Source organism: Anomalospiza imberbis, chromosome 16 (assembly GCF_031753505.1).
Source record: "Anomalospiza imberbis isolate Cuckoo-Finch-1a 21T00152 chromosome 16, ASM3175350v1, whole genome shotgun sequence".
Classification (NCBI taxonomy): domain Eukaryota; kingdom Metazoa; phylum Chordata; class Aves; order Passeriformes; family Viduidae; genus Anomalospiza; species Anomalospiza imberbis.
The window spans coordinates 12,860,205-12,878,207 of NC_089696.1; the positions used below are offsets into that span (position 1 = coordinate 12,860,205).

The 18,003-nt window shown below is 38.8% G+C and overlaps 1 protein-coding gene across 1 annotated transcript in view; it reads left to right on the plus strand.

Moving 5' to 3' along the window:
- SDK1 (sidekick cell adhesion molecule 1) overlaps positions 1–18,003 on the plus strand; it is a 385,938-nt gene that overhangs the window by 99,494 nt on the left and 268,441 nt on the right. The window contains exons 2-3 of the mRNA XM_068207135.1: positions 10,849–11,008; positions 16,487–16,593. Of these exons, the coding sequence (XP_068063236.1) occupies positions 10,849–11,008; positions 16,487–16,593 (267 nt within the window). The remainder of the gene's footprint in view (positions 1–10,848; positions 11,009–16,486; positions 16,594–18,003) is intronic.

Genomic DNA, 18,003 nt, shown 5'->3' on the forward strand with positions numbered 1-18,003 from the left:
TTCCCCTTCTATTTCAGTACATGATTATACATTCTGTATATATACACTCTTCTGATAATGGGTTTTAACTAATATTTTATTGATTTACTGTAGTTACATACAGAGTAATAAATAGCTTTCAGTTCTTTGGGATTTCATAATTTTATTATATCTTATGTCTTCTTTACAAATGGGACAGATCAATAATGAGAATTAGTTACTTTGTGACCTATATCTCTCTTCAAGATGTGCAGGTGCAGTAATACTTGCTCTTAGGATGGTTTTTGACTGTTTCTTTTGTTACAGCTCATAATGCAGTGAATGCAGTCTTTGAAGTTGATTTATGATCAAAATTTTTCATATACATCCTTTAAAATTTTAAGCACTTTAACTGTAGCATGTTTGCAAGTAGTGAAGTAGTTATCAACTAGTGTTTGGGGTTTTTTATCCTCTTATTTTTATGTTTAGATGGAAGTACTGTGTACTGAACATGGGAATGTGGTTCTTTAGTAAAATATATTTGAAGTTTGGGAGGTGCAATTCATTGTTCCTATATCCTGTAGGATACCCACATTTAATATAGCATTTCTGTACCCAGAGCAGTCTGCTGCTGATAGCTGCAGGCCTTAGCATTAAAAGAAAAAAAAAAAAAACCAACAAATCAGCCAAAGTCAAACCCCAAACTCCAAAAACCCCAAACTTCCAAGAACCCTAGCAAGAAGAAAACTTTTCACATCTTAATAAAGTTGTTATTTTCAAAACACTGTTTAAATTCCCTGTTTGCCTAACTGGGGCTTAACCCTGTCTGGCTTCCAAATAAGTCTTTTATTTTTCCTATACATATGCTTTTGATGTATGTCATCCATCAATGTTAGCAGGAACAGTAAATGCATTGATCTATTGCTGCACTTGACAAGTTAAATAACACTTTATGTAAGAAGTATTGATTTATAAAATCCAGTACATGTAATTAACATTAGAACTGTCAAAAGTTGAAAACAGTATTAACTTGCTGCTTATTTATAACCCAAAGAAAATTAAATAAAATATCCAGATTAATCAACTAACTCCTTTTCTTTGCCTTCAGATATGTCAAGCTCAGTTATGTTTGCTAGAACAGTGATATGTTTCTTCCCATTTTGACAGGAAGAAATTATATGTTTCACTGGTATCGCCAAAAATAATTCTATAGTCTCTAGATCTGTGTATTTTCCTTGAAGTGGTGAAAGAATTCCACTTGGGTAGTTCTGAAAGGATTTGTTGTAAAAGACACAGAAATAAGTGGTGCTGTTTTGGAAAATGAAGGTGCCCAGTTTGTGTGAGGCTTCCAAAGATCCTTTGATCCATCCCGTTGGGAGTGTCTGCACAAATACCCTGAGAGCTCTGCAAGGGTCATTCTGTGCTTCTGTCTCTCACCAGGTGCCTGTCCCAGAGTTTTCTTAAGATGTGGGAATATTTCAGTTGAGTCCTGTGAACCTTTCTTGGCATTTCAGTCCTAATCCAGCGTCACACAAGGACGTGAACAGTCCTGTCTCTGCTCAGCATGATGGGAGCTCCTGTGCTCACCACCCTCCAATTCAGTGACACCACTCAGATCCTTTGAGTTTTTTGAGGCAGGCGTCACCCAGTTTCTAAACCTATTTACATTTTTCAAGTTTACGGAAAAAAAAAAAAAAAGAAAACTACAAGTTACATTTAAACAAAATAACAATAGCAGTGAGCAGTAGGCATTGCTTTTAACAAAGGCTGGAGCATGAATCATTTCCCCTCCAGCCCCCTTCATCAAAAGAGATGTGTTTATATCTTCTCTGGATATTCATAGCTGCTTTGCTATTTAGAAATAAATTCTCCTTGAGAACATAAATAGGTGCCTGACATGGCTTTCAGGTCTGGCAGTGCCTTTGCTGTTCCTTTGTTTCCTCCTGCTGCTCTTGTGTTTCTGTTCTGGTACTTCCAGACACTCCTCAGCTGTTTATCTTTTTGATTTAATTTATTTTCTGCACACTGAGAATGCTTCTTATAGCAGGCATGAACTTGAGGAAAGCACATTTATGTTTTCATCTTTTCTCTCCTGTTACATGTTCTGTAGGATTTCATCTCTCCTTCGTGCCGGTGTCAACTGGAATGTTTGGAGGATATATTTTTAAATTGCTGGTTAGATATCAGTGTGATCAGGCTGCCCTACAGTAGTTGGAGATTGTAGATTATGTAGCAGCAACAATAGCTTCCTTTGTGGTTAAAATAATGAAGGAAATCCTGCTATATTTGGATTCCCTTTCAGCGAGGCAGCTCTGCCTTCCACCTGCTGTGGGCCAAGGTTTAAACACTAACAAGTTATTTCCTCGAGTCTCTGAGTGAGGCTCTGTAAACATCACTGTATGAAGAGAATATGAAAAGCACAGAGGTTGTGCTTTGATACCAAATTCAGAGGCTGGAGGTTTCTTTGGAGATTTTGTTTTGGTTTTCATAGTTAATGGGTTCTCTTTCATTTGCCCGCTTTGTACGGATGTGCCTTTTTCTTTCAGTGCATTTGTGACTTTCTTAAAAACATCCTCATAAATATTTAAAAAAAATTCTGGAGCCTTTTTTGTGGATGAACTACACTAAACATAATTTTAGAACATCATATGTAGCTTTTTGATTTCTAATCTTGCAGCAGATAATGCCTTTAAGCTGAAAGAGAGTGGCTTTAGATGGGATATTGAGAAGAAATTCTTCCCTGGGAGGGTGGAGAGGCCCTGGCACAGATTCCCAGAGAAGCTGTGGCTGCCCCATCCTTGGAAGTGTCCAAGGCCAGGTTGGATGAGGCTTGGAGCAAGCTGGGACAGTAGAAAGTGTCCCTTCCCATGGCAGGGGGTGGCACTGGATGGCCTTTAAGGTCCCTCCAACCCAAACCAGCCTGGGACTCTGAGGTATTCCATGAATTCACAGAGCTATGAAGAGTGGCTGCCTTCTGATAAATAATAAGCCAATATAATTTTTTTTTTGCCCCGACTGAACTGAATTATTACAGGTGATCAGGAAGTGAGACTAAAACATGAGGTGTAGAAATTAAATGGGAAAAGGAAGCCTTAGTGGGATTTTAGGTTAATACATCAGGAGCTGCTTGAGGCTCAGTTAAAACGATATCACCTCATTATTTTTTTTTCTCCTTGGCTGGTCTGCTAAAGAAATCAATTTTAAGGAAAGAATAATACAATTGCATGTGGGAAAGTCTTTCTTGGTGTATTTGGGGATAACTGAGAGAGGTTTATGTTGAATTTTAATGGAGGTGTGTTACCAACCACTGTCTTTTTTTTTTTTTTTTTTTTTCCCTATCAGAATCCAGGTCCTATAAAAAGTCTGCTGTGGTTCTGAGTGTTTCTAATAAAACTTGAGAAATCTTTTCTCAAAAGGGAATTCTTCAAGAAGTGATTGTGTAGTGAATGAAAAGATGGTCTTTAAATAGATGGCAGAGTGTTAGGGAGTAGATTTTATGAATACAAAGAACAGGTTATGTTTAAGGACTTTTAAGCAGCCTGTGATAGTAAGATTTTCTTTTTTTATCATAAAAAGATTCTGCTCTGGCGTTTTTCTGTTGTCTTAGGATGCAAGTGGATTTTTGTAGTTCATCTAAAGCTGTTCATAGAGAAAAATGGAAAAAGGCTAAGAGAGATAACAGGAAATGTTTGTGCCTTAAAACAGGGAAGAAAGGTTGGAAATATCAAAAGAGGTTTTACTGTAGCTAGTCACTTCATGGTGTTTATCGTAGAATTAAAGAAGTTTCTAGGGAATGAATTAGGATGTTTATTCTTTTAAGCAATACAACGTGTTAGCCAAGATTTGGGAAAAACAGTTGGTCTGTTTGCACCAAGAAATGAGGAGCAGAGAAGCCAACTGGAATCTGCAGTGCCATTTAGGTAATTCTGAAATAGAGAAGTGATGCTTCAATTTAAAAAAAAGAGAATTTTTAATTAAATCTACTTAACTATCAGTGTGAAGCACTCCTTGCCACTTGGGATTCCTATTCTATTGAATTGTTAAAAGCTAATCATAACTATACATTACAGAATGTTTCGTTTTCCTCTTGGGATGGGCTGCAACAGGTTTCCAATCTTTAGTTCAATATTTCCTCCATCCAAATCAAATAAATGATTGGCAATTACCCAATAGCTCACTTGCCAATTAGTTATGTGAGCTGTTCATGGCAACAAAAAGAAGTTATCCATTGAAATCTTGTCTCCCTGCGAGTGTGCATTTAAAAGAAATAAATGTCACTTATTCTAAAAATATGTGGGCTTCCTCACAGAATTTGCTGAGTCCTAAAACAATTTAATTCCATCCCCAATTAAATCTCTAAAAGCACCATCCATCAACCTCAGCTGATATCTGTATTTGCATTCAGGGATTATAATAGAGGAACCCAAAAAGAAGGTTATCTTCTTAATCTCTAGGACGACAAAAATGGGCAGCTTGGGCTCATTTACTTGAAGTGTGAAATTGAGGAAGAAAGACTGATTTAAATACAGTTGCTTCAGTACTCTTCCAATATAAAATCAGATATTGTCTTTGATGAAAGTTCAGGAAATCCATTTTGAGAGAATGCTTTATACCATTGTGTGAAAATTCTTAGCTGCTGCAGTATATTTGAAAAATAACCTGATATTTTAATGAAATATTCACTATGATGCATCAGTCCTTTGCAATCGCGGTTTAGAATGAGGTAGTAAAATGCAATTTAAATTTAATTGTTGCACTTGGTGATTTATGTCACACTTCCAACCACAAAAATTTGAATCTCAAAGATCCAATATTTTGGGTAAAATAGACTTCCTGCAAATCAATACAGTTAAAGTGACTGAATGCTCTAATGTATGTTTGACATTGTTGACAGTTTATGAATAGATCATATACTAACTTCTCCAGCATCTCACCAATGTATTTTAGAAGACTTGAATTCAAAAGAAGATTGATTCAAATATATCTGAGTTCAATCTGACTTTCTGGTACATTTCCCAGGATTTACTGTGTTACAATTTCAAATTCATATGCCATATAATCTATTGAAGTTCATTTCCACAAGAGAATACAACTTGCATCCAGAGCTAGCACATGTATGCATGTATAGCAGAAACTCTAAGATTTGAAAACTGAGATAGCAAGACTAAAAGATCCTTTTGAAAAGGAAATACTGAAAAATCTTTTCCATATCCAACTTGGGAATAAGAAGAAAAGCCATTTTCCCAGGAGGTTGCAGCTATTTGTTGTTAGAGCAGAGCAGCTCATGCTCCACTGTTTGTGCTCACAGCTGAACTTCAGTCTGGTTTTGAATGGATTTTGCTGTCCGTACTTGTAGCAATTTCTGTGGATTGCTGAAAAGATTCTTCCTGTCTCTAGCTTGGGTTTCCTGACTCCAGTTGCCATTTTACCTTTATTCTTGTATTGCACATTCAATGCCCCAGACAGACTTTTTGGGATACTCTTCCCACGGCAGTCATTGTTTACCCACCTGAAGGTGGCTCACATCTCCTTTCCTGGCAGACACTGAGAGCAAAAACATTCCTGTATTGCTGATCTCCTGGGCTGATCATTCAGTCTCTACCTCATTTTCCTCAGAGAATTCCTCAGACATAATCTGTTCTTTATTTTCCTGTGTCAGCTGATCGTACCTTTAGAAGTGTGGCAAGCACATTCACCTACAACATAGAAGCATATGAAGAAACAGTAATGTGCATCATGTTTTGACTGGAGATTAATAAGCTAAAATCAGTAGAGGTGTGCTACTTAATAAACCCATTGTCTTTTGAGTTCGAAAAATGTCTCTCAGTCAAAGCTCTCTTTTCAATGTTGAACCTGTAGGGCCAACAGAGCAATGGAAAGGCAGCTGCTCAGCTGGTATTTGTTAATATTTGCTCTGAATTGCTGATTTATGTGCAGGTTGATCTACTTTTAATATTCAATATTAGCTCACCTAAAAATGACTTAAAAGTAGGGATGCATAACAAAGACAAATAGCAGTGGCACTGGGGATCTTTCAACCTGCTCTCAGCACTCCCTGCCTTTTCCTTCCTCTGAGTGTTCAGGACCACAGAATCTGTTTTTTTCAGGAAGTGGGCACCTGATTTTGCCTGTAATTGTTGGTATCCAACTTTTCTGGAGGAAAAAAAGCTGAGATTTGAAGAGGCTAGTTGCAGTGGGCTTTACTGATGAGGATGATGTGGTACTTCTCTGGAGTATTTTTAACTTTGCTTTTCTCTGCAGGGTAGAGGTTCTCAAGATCAAATTGTGTCTTTAATTAAAACTTATTCAATCCTGAGGGACAGGATTGTGCAACTACTTTCAAGATCTTGTAAGACCTTGTAGTAACTGAAAGATCTATTTAATCTGACTTTGCTTTATGTGCTTTACAAATGTAAGCTCTTCAAGGGTTCAGTATCATTAGCTGAGCCTTGTTAATTTGTTTGTTAGAGGGAATGTTTGAGGTCCTTGAGATGGTGCTCTCCTGTTTCTGCAGTCACATTCACTCATGCAGTCCTTATGAGATTGGGGTTCCTTGGCTATTTAATGAGCATCTATTCCTGGAATTTTTGTTGCCATTCCAAAGCTGTCCAGCCAGGCTGCCTTTTCCTCTTGCAGTCCTGTTTGAAAATTTGTGCCTGAAGGTGATTTGCAGGGAGAATGGAGCACAAGGGAGCTTTCAGCTCTCCTGTGGTGCAGCTCATCTGCCGGGGCTGGGGACAAGCCCAGGGTAGAGGACGATGGCACCCAGCACCATTTTGTACTTAAATGTCAGCATTAGTCCAAGAAAAACTGTCTGGGTGTTGTTGAATTTAGTCCTGAAACTTTATTTCAAGATAAAATCTGTCTAAGCTTTGCCTGTACCAAAGAAAGAAACTGAATGGGCCAACCCAGTGATGTAATGAAACTCAGGCAGTTTGGAGGTGCAGAAAAGCAAGGCAGAAATGCTGTGGAGCAAATTTCCAGATAATTTTGGCATATTCAATCCTACTTCTTCTTGAGATTCACATAAAAATAAATCTGCAGCATCCTTGTAAGGACACAGGTCGGGATGTTGGCGAGCTTGGTAAGCAGTCTTAATGAAAATTTACTAAAGCTGTAAATATATGTGTGCCAACAGATTGGCACCTTATCCCTTTGCTCCTTCTTGCAACTCAAAAAGTTCTTTAATTACCATTACTTTCATTTTTTAATCAACATAGCTGAGGAGGCAGAGAGGCTGGAAGTATCAACACATTTAGAAAAAGCAACAGTGTATAGCATGAATGCCTGCCTAATTTTTTTTTTTTCTTGGTAGGCAAAAAAGTATTCTAGCCAAGAATAATAGTTGCAGTATTTTATTATTTTTGGTTTTAGGACTCAGAATATCTTTTCATTAGTATTTTACTCCATTCTTGAAGAGTATAAAACAAAAAATGCCTTCCTGGCTTCTAAACCCTTGGTTGGCCAAGGTTACCCTCCTGGTGAGCCCTTTCTTTAGATAATTACTGAGTGCAAGTATCTCATACCTATTAAGTGCCCCCTTGTGTTTTCCATCCCTCGGCCAGTTACTTCTTTCCCATAACCCTTCTGAGATGGCTTTGATTTTTTTTCCCTGCCAATTTTCCTGTTTCCCTGGGAAACAGCAAACTTTTCCTTGCAGGTCCAGGTTTAAATTCTGCTTTCCATTACAGTTTTAGGCTGTAAATAAAGCCCAGGGTGCAGCCTGAGGTGTGAGCAGCCCTGTGCTGCAGAAATGCCAACGTCATCAAAGCTGCCTCTCTGCAAAGAATTTTTGCTCTGTATTTTATTTTCATTTCTGCTTTCAGTGAATATTTAGTGAGCTCTGATTGCATAATTGAATTTGATAAACTGATGGTATGTGATTGATGAGAAAGTCAGGAATAAAGGATTAGAAGATAAAATTACTTCAAGGGCTTAAGTAAATCTTCCTGAGAGCCAGGGTAATTTATAAAGCATGCTATACTCTTTATAAAAATATTCCCGTAGGTCTATTAAATTTTAGCTTCTAACAGAACTGGATTGAGTTTTGAGAATCATTTTCATGTAATAACAGCTTGATTGTGATGCTTTAAATGGGAGATAGCTCTGAGTGGGCTGCAGCATCACTGGGTTTGGAATATTTGAGTAGGAAATATAGGGCTGAATGAAGACTTGTGGGCAGCACTTTGTCTTCCAAATGCATCATTTTTTTCTTGGAAAGACATAAGTTGGGAGTAAGTGGATAATTCAGAGTAAGTAATGAAGGAGGTTGTGCTGCTGAGTCTGTAAATCACTGAAAACAAGGATCAACAAATGACTCTGTTTGGTGCAGACATCACTTCCACAGAGCTCTCCCTCAGTGACTAAACTTTCTTCGGGGAGGAACAGTTTAGGGAACTCATTCCAGGAGCCTCTGTACACGAGCAGGTAAGTGTTGTTTTCAGGACTCAGCACGAATCATTTCACTTTACCAGCTGGGCTCTGTTATCTTCCCCTGAACACCAGCACTGCTCCCAGCTGCTGCTTTTCCATCTCCAGAGGAAGCCTGACACCTTTAATCTTACCTGGGTAGAATGTCTGAAAATCCCTTGGGAGACTCCCCAAAATACCTTTGACAGGATTTAACATTTTCTCTCTTGTTTAGAAATGCCTTTGTAAAAATTTGCTTTTCTCTCTGGGTAAAATAACTGTATTTCACAGGAACATCCTCTAACTCCAACTTAATTTTTTCTTTATAACGTTTAAGATATTGGTGGGTTTTACTAGTTAGGAGACAATGAGAATTGGGATGAGATGATTTCACAATAATTGCAGTCATTAAAACAACAACTAAAGAGAAGCTTTGCAGAATATATTTTCCGTCATGTCATAGTGTGGAGAAGTGTAAAAACTTTCCTTGGCTTGTCTGGGAATATCTGCTAGTTTGGAACTGTTCCAATTTTCTCATATGTTGAATTGTTGTAGCTTCCTATATAGCCAATTTAGAGAAGATACTGCTGATCTGCACTTGTCATGAATCAGGTTGTTTGAAAGACAGGTTATTTAAAATGCTACAAATCAGAAAAGGGCCCTACCCCAAATACAGTTTTAAATTCAGTTTGTTAGATAGTTTGTGTGATAGTTTATAAGCGTTGCTTTAAGATTATGTGTTTTTTCTTTCTGCATAAATGACTGTGTTCCTGAAGTTAAATTCTAAAAATTCAGGAGGCAATTTGTCAATCCAAATCATCAGATGAGTGGGGAGCTGTGGCTGATTTATGGCCCATTGCAGGAGATATTTGGCACCAGTGGGCCTGGGGCTCCCTGGCCACGCTCAGCTGGAGCCCAGCTCTGCCCTGGGACCCTCCAGTGATAACAAGTCTGTGCTGCCACATGCTCTGCAGTCAGAAACATCCCCTGAGCAGAGGCAAAGTGAAAGATAAAGGCTTGGAGACTTGGACATCCCCGGGCTGGGCTGTGAACCCCAGTGGAACACCAGGGTCACTGGGAAACCACCAGCAGCACCCTTGGCCCAGGCTCCTGGGGCTGTCCTGGGGCTGTCAGTGATCCTGGGACCTGTGGACTCAAAAATTCCAGCCAGCCTTGAACAGCACGTGAGGGCACTCCAAACTGTAAAAAATATGTTAAACTCTTTAAATATAAAATGCCTGAGTATATATAAAATTCCAAGTATAAAAATGCCTGAGATTTTAGTGTAAAATAAATGTTTAAAGGAAGCTTTGCAGTTTAACTGAACCATTACTTGCACTGGGACAATTTGTGTATCTTGGGGATTTTTCTGTATTTTATGTATAAAGTACACACACACCCCCTGGACACTTTAAAGAAGAGCTCAGTATTGTCTATGTGTTCAGTATTATTAATATTTTATATTAAATTTCTGACTTTGAATATAACTCCTGTGTTTTATGTGTAATCATAAAATCCTGGAAGTGTTTCAGGCCAGGTTGGATGGAGCAACCTGGTCTAGTGGAAGGTGTCTCTGCCCATGGGAGGGGTTGGAGCTGGATGAGTTGTAATCTCCCTCCCAACCCAGACCATTCTGTTTTAAATTTGGTTGTAGAAGGTATTTGTATGCTTCTAAAATTAAGCCTATAGTTCCTGTACAGTTACAAGTAGAAATTCAACATGTAAAGTGTGAAAAGCCTTCATCTTCCAGAGGTGACTGGGGTAGATCTCTGGTAGGTGTGGACTCAGAATCAGTCTGTATTTCAGCAGAGCTTTGGCAATTTACCCATCAAGAATTTCGCTTCTTGGAGTGTTTTATTTGTGATACACAAGAGTTTGAGATTACATGTGACCCTTGCATATTACTGAAGTACCCTAATTCTAAAATCTGTTAGTGTCTTCACTAACCCATTTTGGTTTGTCAGAACATTGAAAAGTACATTAAACTTGTGAGGTGTTTTTTTCTAAATTCTTTTCCTTATCAAGAATCTTCATTTACCCTGAGACTTTTCCTGCTGTGATAATCATTTCTATCCAAGATTACACTTCTGGTTTCTATTCAAGAAATAAAAAAAAAAAAAAGGTAAAAAAAAAAAAGCTTTGAGTGGATTTAATCCTCAGAAAGGAGAAGAGGGGGAAAAAAGCCCAGTAGGGTTGTTCACTGCCTGCAACAGCAGGCAATGTTGGAATTCTTTTCTGGAGAAAGTGTAAACATGGACAAAAGCTTGTCTGAATAGGAAAGGACAAAGTTTATCAAGATCTTGGTAACTCTGCCCCTAAAGATAAAGCTTACTTATGAATGCACCAGTGCAAGCCTTAACTGAATCATGCTGTTTCTTGTTTTACCATGACCAGGTTGAGGAGAAATTAGCTAAATATCAGTTGTCTCTCCTATATTTTCCTAAATAGCCTCCAAATCCATTTTTTTCCTTTGTATTTCAGGGGATGTTGCACCATTCTTCAAGACAGAACCAGGCTTGCCCCAGATCCACCTGGAAGGAAACAGACTGGTCCTTACGTGCCTTGCTGAAGGCAGCTGGCCCTTGGAATTCAAGTGGTTGCACAACGACAGTGAAATAACCTCCTACTCCAGTGAATACAAGTAAATAACATTCATATAATCACCTCTGCAAGTGGAATTGCAAAAAACAACCCCCAACCAAACCCCACCCCCTCCATTTCCCAATGCCTCAAAGGGCTTTGTAGATACAGACACAGGGACTCGGGGGTTCATTATGAAAGAAGAGTAGGTTTTGTAAACAGATGAGATGAGATTCCTTTGCTAAAAATGAGACTTGACGCTTCAAAATGTGGGTCTTAACATGGAATTTTTAAGTCCCAGAAGTGCCTTTTGCTGGAGATGTAACTTTTACCTGTGTTTGTGATAAATAGGAGACACATTCCTTAGCTAAATGTTACATATGATGTGTGAAATCATCCTCGAACAGAGCCAAGCTCCCTGGGACTCTCCGTCTCTCCATCAGATCTAGAGGAATGTGGTCTGTCTTAAATTCCGCACAAAACTTTCTGTTTCAATTCTAGCAATTCCAAAAGGGAGCTGATAGTTTAACAAGCTGCCCTTTAATGATTGTGCAGTTTGCCCCCAGGACCTCCTTCCTGCCTCCCTCCCCATCCCACAGACATTCCATCAAACAGGAGCTAAAGCACAGTGTGGCTTATCAGAGCTCATTCCTGCTGATAGGCAGCACATGGCTGGCCAAGTACCAGCGTGCCAGACAGCCAAGTTTTGTCTGCTTTTCTCTAATGTGGGAGCATTGACTGGGTTTTCTCCATGCAAACAGAAATTTCTGTACCCTTATGGAAATTTAATTTTTATGCAACTTATTTGGTGCTTTCGAATTTTGTAGAATTTGCCAGGTGAGTTCAGACATTATGAGGGGTGGGTATGTGACAGAGAGAGCCCAGGTACAGCACCTGTACCTTTTGCAAACCAAGCTAAATACTGCATTTTTGGGACACAAGGCTTAAGGTAGGGAAAAGTTGTGCTCCATCACTATAGATAGAAATTACAGTGTAAATTGGTATGCAGATAATGCAGATAATGATATAAAGTTCTACATTGTTACACAAGGTAATGCATAACTACTTTTCTGAAAGATTTTCAAAATTATAACCTAGCACTCTGTTTTTGATATTCTGTTTTTGATATGATTTACATTTACAGAGCAGCAGGGGAAAAGATTCCCTTAAATAACTTTTTAAAACTTGTGAGGGTCATTTAGCACTTCAAGTATTTAGCAACTGTTTGAACCCAAGCAGTTAGTTCTATACGAAGTTACCTAGAAATGCAAGACTTGATTTGGATGAGCCCTCTTATTCCTGAGCCCCTGCATCTATTCATGGTTGGTGCTTTCAAACCCTTGGGATGTGGATTAGGAGCCACACACACATAAAGAGGAGATTTGTGAATGCTTTCTAGAAAATGAAAAGATCTCTAATAGCACAACAAATCACTGAATGTTTGAGCATGGCTTTGTGCAAATGCCACTTTTTTTGATCAACAGCAGCAGAGTCAGTTGTAGTGGCTGGGTAGAAGGAGCTGGAAGCAGCCTTGACTGTGTGAGATGCTGAGAGAGTGGGAGGAAAAATGGTGAGGAGGACAAACACATGGACATGGAATGAACAGCGAGCAGAGGTTAGAACTCCAGCCCTGTAGGTGTGCTAGGCACTGGGAGATGACATTTCATGGTATTAGGAGAAACCTGAGTAAGAATGTGTGACATTTTGAAGTAAGACCTGAGTGCCGTGGTATTTCTTAAACAAGTGGACATCCCAATACAAAATTGGAATTTTACTGTGTATGGCAGTGTGAGTTAGTTATTGGAACACCTTTTCCAAGCTGTGTGTACACATACCTGCAGTCAGTTCCTTGTTTCTTATATTGCATTTAATTTGTTTTTGTGAATGTCAGGTCATGATCCAAATCATATTTATTAATTCTGCATTTTTTTATATTCTTATTTCTATTTCTTATTAAAAGATCTGGCACAGAGGAAGCTGCTGGTTTATGATAATAATATTGATAGAAAATATTAATTTAGAAATTGCTACTAATTTAGAAATCCCTACTGCTACACCACAGCCAGAGATCAGCTAAACAGGATTTTGATTCTGTAGAAATGCAAACCTTTAAGCTTCCAAAAAATGGCATAGGTGCATTAGGATGAATAAAAGCAAGGAAGAGATATGCTCAGACATAAAAATTGCAGTTGCACAATTTAACCTTTTACCCCAATACAGTCTGCTGTGCAGTTCTCTTGGGTAAATAGCCTGTTTAAATGCACGAATCTTCCTGAGTAAGTGACTTCTGCTGCAATTTGAATCATCAATCAAAGAGTTTTTGGTAATTGATATTACTTAGTGTGTCTCAGTTAAAGTAATGTCTATATTGTAACAGGCTGAAAATATATTATTATAAAAGCCCAAGTGAGTAAAGAACTAATTGGAGCCTTTGCATTGTGACACTGGTGACCCTGAGTGAGCAGCTCCTCTTTGTCTAACGAGGCTGGTTGTGTGCACAGCCTGGCTTTCACAGTGACTGTGCATGCACCACTTTGTGTTAAGTATTTATAAAACAACCTTATCAATTCTTTGTGATCTGAGATCCACCTTATGAAAACAAATCGATGCAGCTGACTGCAGGAGCAATTTTGGTCATGTCTATAAGTGAAGAGATTTTAATGTTCAGGCAGTGTCTTTTTTCTGTTTTTTTTTTTTCCCCCTTTGTTTTCCTTTGAATTCAGTTTTGGACCAGGTGTGTTTGTCATATTTGCTTTTGTGGCCTGAAGATACTGATTTATTGGAATTTAAGAAACTAAGGTCATGTCTAAGCAGCCATACACTTTCAACCAAATTACTTAAAAGTATCTGATTATTACGTTCTTAACAGTGGACACATTTCAGTTTTGCTTCTGTATTCTAAAGGTTAGATCAGTTGATCCATAAGTCTTTTGTTAAAAAGCTTGAGTAGATAAAAAGTAACATGAATATCTAATAAAATACACTTAGCTTTAATTCTGTATCCATAATTATGACTATTAAAACCCATAGCCTATAGCTTCACTTTCAACTCTAAGGGTATTTAAAATTAAAATGAGGGTTTGAATTTTAGATTAGGAGTGAACTGTAACTGTTGGCTGGGATTTTTCCTTAGGTGCCTGATGCCACTCCCTCCTGGAGCTCTTTGCAGAGGGGTGATGGAGCACATCAGGCTCAGGGAGACTCCCCTGGAAGCTTCTCTTTTCCGCTTGTCACTTCCCATCTCTCTGCAGAACCTTCCCAAACTCCAGGTTCTGCTTGGCTGTGCCTTTCAAGGGAGGGAAAAGTCGGGGCTGACTTTCCAAAGTCCTTGCAGACAGCCCCAGGAACCTCAAGGAGCCTCCTGGCATCACTACAATGGGAAGATCTGTCTTCAGAGTTTGAGCGTAGACAAAAAGAAAGCAAAATTCTGTCTTGTCCCTGTAAGGAATTGTATTAACCTTCGATTTCAGTTCATTCTGGGGAAGAAAGTCTTATTTAGAACTTAGAAAGCCTATTTATATCCGTTCCTGCCAGTCAGAAAACAAGTGGAATGGGAAAAGCATAGCACAAAAAGCAGTATCAAGGCTGTTAGGTCAATAGAAAAGTAGGTTTTAAAACTATAATAAGACATATGAGGTGCATAAAGACTGTTTAAAATTGTAAACACAGAATCAGAAATTCCATTAATATTTATCCCTTGCCCAGGTTTGCAATTTTCAAGTTAGTCTCAAACAGTATCAACACATGTCCTATCTCTTTTTTCCACATTTGTTATTTATTTCTTCTAATTTTGCTTGCTGTACTTGCACATTATACCCAGTAGGTCCACTGAGAATCCAGCTGCTCTAGGTTTTGGCTGCCTTGGAATTTCCAAAGTAGATGGGATTTCCACTGTAAATTTTTAAAAGATTTTCATTTCTTCAGGCAACATGTTAAGAATGTTTCCTGCTGAAATTTTAATAAGTCAGAAAAGAAAACCAAAGTAGGACACTTCTGATCTAATTGATTTGTTTTGTCCTGGTGGCAGCAAAACTAACTCTGCATTACTGTCCTAGTACGGATGAATGCTCAGGAAAGAGGCCTTTAATTTTGGCTTTATATAATAGACAAGGCATTAGCCAAGTAGGACATTAATCTTTATGGGAGAAAGAAAGATTGTTGATGTATAACTGTTGGGTAAAAAGAACTGTAAAAATTAATTTTCAGTATTTGTCAAAATCTTAAATTCTTTTTTTTTTTAATAATGATGTTTCACAACAATCTTCTTCCTGGCAGAGAAGGAAATGATTTTGTAAGGAACTAGAGAAGCCTCCTGTCCTATTGATTTCTCTCCTCTGCCTTGTATTTTCACCTGCTCTCTCACTCCGTTCCCCATGGTGAGGCTCGTCAGGCAAGAGGAAACAACATTCCTGCTTCAGAGTCATTATTTGTGTCCTGGGGTTGCTGTGACTCCCATAAAGAGCACAGGTTGGAATCTTCCTTTTCTTCCTGGTGCCAGCTGCCACAGCCACAGCAGGGAATGTGCTGGTGGCTGCTGGGGAGGTCACAGCAGTGACCTGAGGAGGTCACAGGAGTCACAGCACGCATCCATGGGCAGCCAGGGGCTCCTGGAAACGCAGGGATGTCTAAAGCTTGCCCACGGTGTTGGGCTCTGGCTTGGTCCCCTGTGTTTGGTGGTGTAACCCAATTGCTGGGGTGTATTTTGTGATGACACCAGCATCTTCTGCCTCCTTTGTTTTATGCTCCCTGATTCTGTTCAGGCATTAAGCTCTGCATGTGGGTGTGTACAATATATTTGAGTCTAAGAAGAAATGTTTTCTTTTAGTGGAATTAAATTTTGAAGATTAAAATTCAGCAGTTTTCCTTATCTTTCATAAAGACTTTCATTAATCCTGCCATAATATCTCCTGAAGGTGACTGGGGGAATATGCACTCGTGATTAATGTTTGTTTAATGCAGGATTATCTCTATTATTCATGTGTTTTATTCCCATTAAAACTGTGCCTATCAGCTCATTTTCATGTTGAGCAATCAGATGTAGCTGAATGAGGAAGGTGAGATTAGTGGACTGAGTGTCTGTTTGAAGGGCAGAGCAAACACAGGGTACAGCACAAGGTGGCACTTCCAGGATTCCTCTGAATTTCAGTGGTCACACAGTGGAGCTTTCATTGGAAAGCTTTGATACTTCTTGCAAGTCTTCCTAATACCTACACATAAGCTTCTTGTGGCTTCTCTGAACTAATTACCTGCTTTGCCTTATGAATGAAGGTAGAGAAAACTAGAGAAAAAAATTAAGTCCATCTTTTGTGTGAATTATTGATATACTTAGCATTTATCATACGCAGAACTGAAGACTGAAAGGTATTTTCATGCATTTCATGTCAGCTGCTTTTTAAAAATCTGTATACATCAGAAAATACTGTAACCAAAGACCTGAGATTACACAAGAATGCTGTTTGTAAGAAAAAACACAATAAGCATTTAAGACAAAGTATAAACCAGGAAGAAGTGCTCTCTAATTGTGCCTTTTGCCCTGCAGGTACATCATCCCAGCTCTGCAGAGAGCTGATGCTGGCTTCTACCAGTGCATCGTGAGGAACAGGATGGGGGCACTGCTGCAGAGGAGATCTCAAGTCCAAGTGGCATGTATGTCTGAGTGGGGGTCACTCTGTAACTTGTTAGCTTCTTTTTGGTGAAAACCTGATGTATGCTGACATTTGTCAGTCTGAACAGGTGTTAAATATCAGACTTAACAAAATTTTCACTTACTGCCTCATAAGGATTTCATTCTTCAGTTATCATCTGGAAGCAGCTCAGAGCAGTGCAGCAGTCTTTGAGCTGTTCAAAGCCATGAAAATGAGACTGTTTGGAGATGTCCGTAGCATGGGGGAACTGTTGCACCTTATAGAATTAAGGAAAGCCATGCACAAAACCATCAAATCTATCAAAACAACAGCAACAACAACAAAACTTTAGAGAAAAGCAGCAGCATCTGAAAGGGAATGGGATGGTGGGGATAGCCCCAGGAAGATTTCGCATCGTAATCCTTGTGGTACAAAATCAGCAGTTTTACAACCAAACTTTAAAATTCTGTTCTCAACACCTTTCTGAAGGTGCAATGTTTGCCTCACTTCAGTTTGGACTTTGCAGAATTTTTGAAATCCAGCTGCCATTTGGAAAGGTTAAGTTAGTTTTCTGAGGTGTTTGTGCTAATGAACATAAGAAATGATCACATACCCTTGATTTCCTTTTTTTCAGTTAACATATAGAAAATACAATTGAAGTAACTTTGGAAATAATAACAAGATTAGCCCTAATTCTTTTTCCAAATTAAAAGCATAAAAGAAATTTTAAAAGAGACAGATTTGTGTGCTGTGCCTAAGAAGTCTCATACATGGATCATATTTCTCCTTGTCAGGGTTGTAACTGAAAATTCAGTAGTAGCAAATGTCACTTGATAAACAGAATTTAGAGAAATTGAATTATTTATTAGATATCAAATTTGAAGGAACTGATTCAAGTTAATCAGTATGTCAGTGAGGGAAATTACATGGAATTTCCTGTGTTTTAAAACAAAACCAGTTGCAAATGGTATTATGTAAGTTCTGGTATCATGTTCATCAGTTTACTGCATTACAATAGTATCAGTTTACAGCATTTATCTGTAATGTCAGTGATATCAGTAATTTGATGTTTGGTCTCCCTATTGTTTCAGAGCTGCTGGGAGCTAAAATAAAAATAAACTGCTGCTAAAATGGAGTTTTCCTTCCCTGACTTCTGCCAGCCCTTGTGCCCCTGCTGTCTACTGACCATGGGCTCACTCTGACCTGGCTCAGACCCTTGCAAGTATTTTTCCAAATACTCCTCTGCAGTTTTAGTGAATTCTGTCAGGTCACAGAGGATCTACTGCAAGCTGCTGTGAGTGAACAGAACTTTGAGTGAGGTGTGGAGTGAGCAGGGGGGGTTTAGAGGGGAAGGGGAGGGTGAGGTTCCTCTTCTTGCGCAGCACTGAGCCTTTGGAGGAGCCTGGATGCCTCTGGAGTTGCATCTCCTGGT